We start from the raw sequence: 5,957 nt of genomic DNA, 5'->3' as shown, positions 1-5,957 counted from the left end.
TTTTGAAAATGGCAAAAGGAAATGAATACACAGGAAACGGAAATAAGTTCCATAAAAAACAAATTCTTAGAATAATAAAGCTAACGTAATGTTTTTATGGCAGTTTAGTTTTGGTATAATATATAAATAAAAGAGGTTCAATGCAACTGTAGTTGTTGAGTGCAAATAAAACTGAAAATTGATTACCACAGGTTTCATATGGCAAAAGCCGCGTAAATCGAGTTCAAATTAATTTTCTAGTTTAATGCAAGTGATAAGTTAAATAATATTGTAAACATTATAAAACAAACCCATCCTAATCATATTAAGCCCATAAATAAGCTTAACGTGAGGTCGTTATTATTCTGAGGCAGCATACCACCTCATGTATTTGTATCCTGTGTGTTGCTGCTGCTGAATGCTCATTGGCCGAATGGTTGCTAATGAGTGACTGCTAACTTCATGGTAAACAAATCACAGAGTAGTTTTGCCTTTCCTATCGCATGCCTCAGAATAATAATATCTTGGTTCCAAATTACAAAATTTGAGGTTTTTAAAATATCTTACCCTCAATATAATAACGGTTTCACGGTTCACGAAGTGTTCTTTAGCTTTTATGGAGGTATGATCAAGGACTTTGTAGGTATGGTTTTGTACGAGCCCGACTGTGACAGTTTTTTTTTACTCTGTGTACATTTGGATTTGTCATTTGACAGTGACAGCTGTCATTAGTGTCATTGTCTTTGCTGTCATCTGCCATGGACGGGATTTACGAATGGGTTTTCTGAATTGCAATAATTATAATTTCCTAGATTTATAGCCCATAAAATAAAGTTAAACATCTAAAGTGACATAAATAAAACTGCAGTGCTTTGTTTAGAAACCCAGTGTTTTCAGAAATGGTAATTTCTTAACAATAGGTTAGGTTATATCATGATAATGTCCTTGTGTGAATGGAGATAAATAGTGTTATCTTGCCTTCCAGCATGCCTGCCGACAGTTGCTCTACTCGCCGGCGCGGTGGAAAAGTGCTGTACCAGTCAATTTCAAAACAACAGTCTTGAACACCAAAAATGAACAGGTACATTTATGATAAGTACAAAGGCCATGGGATCTTACTAGAATGTTTTTTATGCTACGCAAAAGTAGTACTATATTCTACTCCTACTTATAAATATTACAAGACGTATTGTTTACACTTGCCACACACACATAAATATAAATGTTACATACTTACGTATCTTATTAGTAATTTAGTGCCATAAATATTTTCCAGTGCATCCAGCTGACAGAATGCCGCTACTACTCAGCACGCAAGGGCTTCTTCTCCTCCATCATCGAAAACATCAAAGAAGATATAGAAAAGAACAAGGAAATGAAAGAAAATATCAAAAAGTTCAGAGAAGAAGCCCAAAAGTTAGAAAACTCGGAGGCGCTACAGGCCGCTCGGAAAAAGTTCCATGCAGTAGAGTCAGAGGCCTCCAAGAGTTCAGAAGTGCTGAAAGATACCCTCGAAGGGATCAAGGGCAAAGTCGGGAATGTTTTTGAAGAAGCTAAACAAACTGACTTTGCAAAGAGAGCTGGTAAGTAGTTATTAACTTTGCAATGACATTAATACTATTGGTTGAGTACTAAGTACAAGATGGAACACAAATATAAATTTAAATGGCATTGCTACAAAGATAAGATAATGAGTAAATATGAGCTTTGTTGGGTGATTACAGCTTCCATTTACATAGAGTTACTAGATCATTATCAAACAGTGGACATGCACAAAAGTTCCTCTTAAGAGAGCATTTTAAATAAATCTGTTCATTCTACAGGAAAGTTAACAGAGGAACTGTCAAAATCAGCTAAGGATGCTGCCGAAAGCATATCAGACCGAGGATCAAAGATTGGTCAGACATCAGCATTCAAAACTATTTCACAAGTAAGTATATCTAGAACTCAGATATTCTATGGCTTTGCATCAGTAGTATTTGTGGTGATTCAATGGTGGCAGGTATATGCCCTTGCTTGACTCAGATTCTTGCAATAAGTTGCATCATGTGGAAAATCTGCCATAACCACAACACTTAAATATTGCACAATAAGATTTTAAGCCTCTTAGATTAATGCAAATTTTCATGTGTTCCGCAGGCTACCGAGGTGGTGAAGAACGAGATTGGGGCGAAAGGTCTAGAAGGACGCGTGTACTGCTCGCCTATGGCGTTACGAAAACGAGTGGAGGTAAGTGACACTCGGCTACTTAACTCGATTTTCGAGCTCCGGCTTTATCCAGAGTGATCTCTCTACATAATAATTTTCGTGAAAATCCATTCAGTAAGTATTTTACCCGCGCCTCCCGCTCTGTCCGCTGGCGTCGCGTTGTGGCTGCGACTTTACATACACTACAAGTTTCGTCAAAAACTATACTTACAAAAGTTCCAAAAACTGTATAATGAACGCGTCCAGGGCAATCACGCGTGCGTGATCAAATCCGCATGCTGTTAAAAACACCCTAACACTACTCTACAAGCTTCGTCAAAAACTATACTTACATAAGTTCGAAAACTGTACCAAACTTACAAATGTAAGTTATTATTATTTTAATTTTTGTTTGGGTAATAAATGGGTACTAATATACTTATTTAAACTTATAACTATCATTACAGGCTTAACCTAATGTGATAGAAAAGCATAACCATACACTAATACATTAGTCTATGTCATAACCAATTAATTTAGCTTACTTTATCCTCTACCTCACCCCCCTCTGCCTTCTCTCTGGCCAGGTGGCGGCGGACGAGCGCACGTTCGCGCCGGACACGGAGACGCTGGGCGTGGAGCTGCACCGCGACTCGCGCTTCCACCAGCAGTGGGAGGAGTTCAAGAACAACAACCAGTATGTTAATAAGGTGAGGGTCTAGTTTTCACTGATTGATGAAAGTGAGAACTTTAGATTTAAGTGGAATTTGTTTAGTTCCTTAGTTTTCACAATAAATGTGTCTTGGTCCTGGTCATGTCCCACGTGGATGCAAGGGATAAGGGAATTAATTATTTAATTTAGAGCTGAGTCTAATGAATGTAAACCAGAATCTGACTAATGTAGAGCAGAATATAACGAATCTTACTAATGCAGAGCAGAATATAATTAATGTAGAGTAGAATCAGATTCTGCTGATTGACGCTCGTTATCAGTGAGCGCGTGGATCCCAAGTTTACAAATTATATGTAATACTGACGATACTTGATCCACAACTTAAGTACTTCGCATTACCACTGAAATATCATGTAATTTCTTGTGATCATAAAATTAACTTCCATTTTCAGGTCCTCGACTGGAAAATCAAATACGAGGAGTCTGACAACCCAGTAGCACGGGCCTCCCGACTGTTGACAGAGAAGGTGGGCAGCCTGTTCGGAAACCTCTTCGAGAAGACAGAGCTCTCCAAGACCCTCACCGAAATATGCAAAATAGACCCCAACTTCACCTCGCAAAGGTTCATCGAAGATTGCGCGAACGACATCATACCGAACATTCTAGAAGCCATGGTCCGAGGCGACCTCGACATCCTGAAAGACTGGTGTTACGAAGGTGTCTTCAACATTCTAGCTACGCCAATCAAACAGTGCAAGCAGTTAGGCTACAGACTAGACTCGAAGATTCTAGACATAGAGCAGATTGAGCTAGTCATGGGAAAGATGATGGATCAGGGGCCCGTTCTGGTGATCACATTCCAGTCGCAACAGATCATGTGTGTCCGGGATGGGAAGAACAACGTGATCGAAGGTGACCCGGATAAGGTCATGCGAGTCAACTATGTGTGGGTCTTGTGTCGCGACCCACAGGAACTCAATCCCAAGGCGGCGTGGCGGTTACTAGAGTTGTCAGCGAATAGCGTGGAACAGCTTATATAGAGAATGTTATTGGTTATGCTATTGAGAAATAGTTGCCGAATTAAATCGTTGATCGATTATAGTTTTTGTTTCATTTATCTGATAAAGTATATGTATATTGTATACACTATTTTGTAATCGGAGAGGAGTAAAACAGCAGTTCATTTTAATAAATGATTTATTAGAGGCACATTTATTTTAAAAGACATACACCGTCTTTTGCACAAAAACATTTGACAACATATTTACAAAACCTTAAAAAACTAAGTGAAGAGAATTAGTGTTTAATGCTACGGAAATATAAAATTAATTATAAATGATATTATAAAATAATATAATGTAATGAAATGAAAACTACCGGTGACTAGGTTATCATTATTAGAAGGTTGAGTTGGGTCGCGAAATTATTAGCAATATCTTGCAACATAAAAATAGAAAAGGGCGAATATGAAACTAAGATCAATAAAAACGTATAGCAGCTAAATACCAAAACTTGGTGAATAAATTGATCTTACAGAACAAAAAAGTGCCACTTCAGTGTTATATTCTTAAAAATTATGCTTTTAAATAAGCTCCAATCACATCATAAAATGCTTGCAATTATAACACTATGCCTATTAATTAACTACTTTTCGCAATCAACATAATAAAAATGCACTATAATGCAGTAACTAAACTTAAAATCCTTCATAATTTCTTTGTACAAATAATTGGACGAAATTCAGCATTGTATCTGGGACGCAAGTAATTTAGCTCAAACGAAGCAAGCTTCAGTACCAATCGAAATAATATTTCACTAACTTACACAGAAACTTGTAAAAAATACCGTTTCTATTATAAAATTGGGGTCCATTCATATCACAACGCTTCAATTCAGACAATGTAATCCGCCACTACATACTAAGTTGATAGCTACGTTTAGTGCTTGTGCACTTAATAAGAAGGAATGTCATTATTCCATAAAAGTTGACAATATGATTATTTAAATAATTTATTAAAACTGCCTTACTACCCGTATGGACTACGGCTACTAGTTATAATTTGACAATATTTTCTTCTTTTATCCCCAATTCTATTTGTCTTTACAGATACTTTGTACCTGGTATGGAATGACACAAGTTTTCTAGGTCTACATTCTAATTATACAATTTTCTCAAATCGGGCATTTTGGTCAAATAAAATAAATTGATGTCCAGAAGATTTGTACTAACATATTAAATATACTAGCTGTTCCCGCGCGCTTCGCTTCGCCTTAAAAAGTTTTCCCGTGGGAATTCCGGGATAAAAAGTAGCCTATGTTCTTTCCCAGGGTCTAGACCGTATGTATACCAAATTTCATTCAAATCCGTTCAGTAGTTTTGGCGTGAAAGAGTAACAGACAGACAGACAGACACAGTTACTTTCGCATTTATAATATTAGTTAGGATTAGGATAAACGTTTGTTACAAAACAGTAGGTACATTCTGTATTGACGGCAGATAATTAACTGAAAATTAGTTATGATTATTTATACATTTGTACTTTCATAATGTCTGTATTTTGTTGACCCAAACACCACTGTATCTTACGAAGATCGCTATAAATAACGAATCATAATAATATAGCTGATTCTGAAGCAACAGAACTGAAATGAACAACCGCCAAAACTGGCTCTAACTTTAGGTAAATAGAAGTTTTCAGTTCGTTACCTACTTCCAAATGGAAAACTCAAACTCAAACTCAAACTCAAAATTTTTTATTCATCGTACAAATATAACATTTTCTGATGAACGTCAATTTTTACAAATTACTCTCCGTTCGGATAAGGGGAAAGTTCGATTAATTAAAAGATCATTTATGTTTCGTAGCTCCAGAACCAGCGTTATAACCAAATGAAATCCCCCCAACGAATCATTGCGTTTAACCACCAGTTCTCCCAACAACTAACTTTAACTCGGGGTTAACTCCGAGTTTAACAAAGACCACTTTCACCACCTGTTCAACTCATCATCCCCGCATAGCATCAGCTAAACATCTGCAAGCCCGGCTCTTTAACCTGCTAAACACCCGTCCAACCTCTATCTACTCGACGATCCACTAAACACCTGCAAACCCGGCTC

General features: G+C 37.1%; 1 protein-coding gene across 1 annotated transcript; it reads left to right on the top strand.

The window, feature by feature from the left end:
* The first annotated feature begins 705 nt into the window (after positions 1-705).
* On the top strand, positions 706-3,940 carry LOC105392310 (mitochondrial import inner membrane translocase subunit TIM44). The gene is made up of 7 exons (XM_048627355.1): positions 706-881; positions 965-1,060; positions 1,256-1,562; positions 1,803-1,909; positions 2,119-2,208; positions 2,754-2,876; positions 3,292-3,940. Exons 1-7 carry the CDS (start codon positions 879-881, stop codon positions 3,877-3,879), a joined length of 1,314 nt encoding a protein of 437 aa, XP_048483312.1. The 5' UTR covers positions 706-878; the 3' UTR covers positions 3,880-3,940.
* Positions 3,941-5,957: the final 2,017 nt, after the last annotated feature.

Source organism: Plutella xylostella, chromosome 18 (assembly GCF_932276165.1).
Source record: "Plutella xylostella chromosome 18, ilPluXylo3.1, whole genome shotgun sequence".
NCBI classification, from domain to species: domain Eukaryota; kingdom Metazoa; phylum Arthropoda; class Insecta; order Lepidoptera; family Plutellidae; genus Plutella; species Plutella xylostella.
This window is presented reverse-complemented; position numbering and strand designations above follow the sequence as displayed.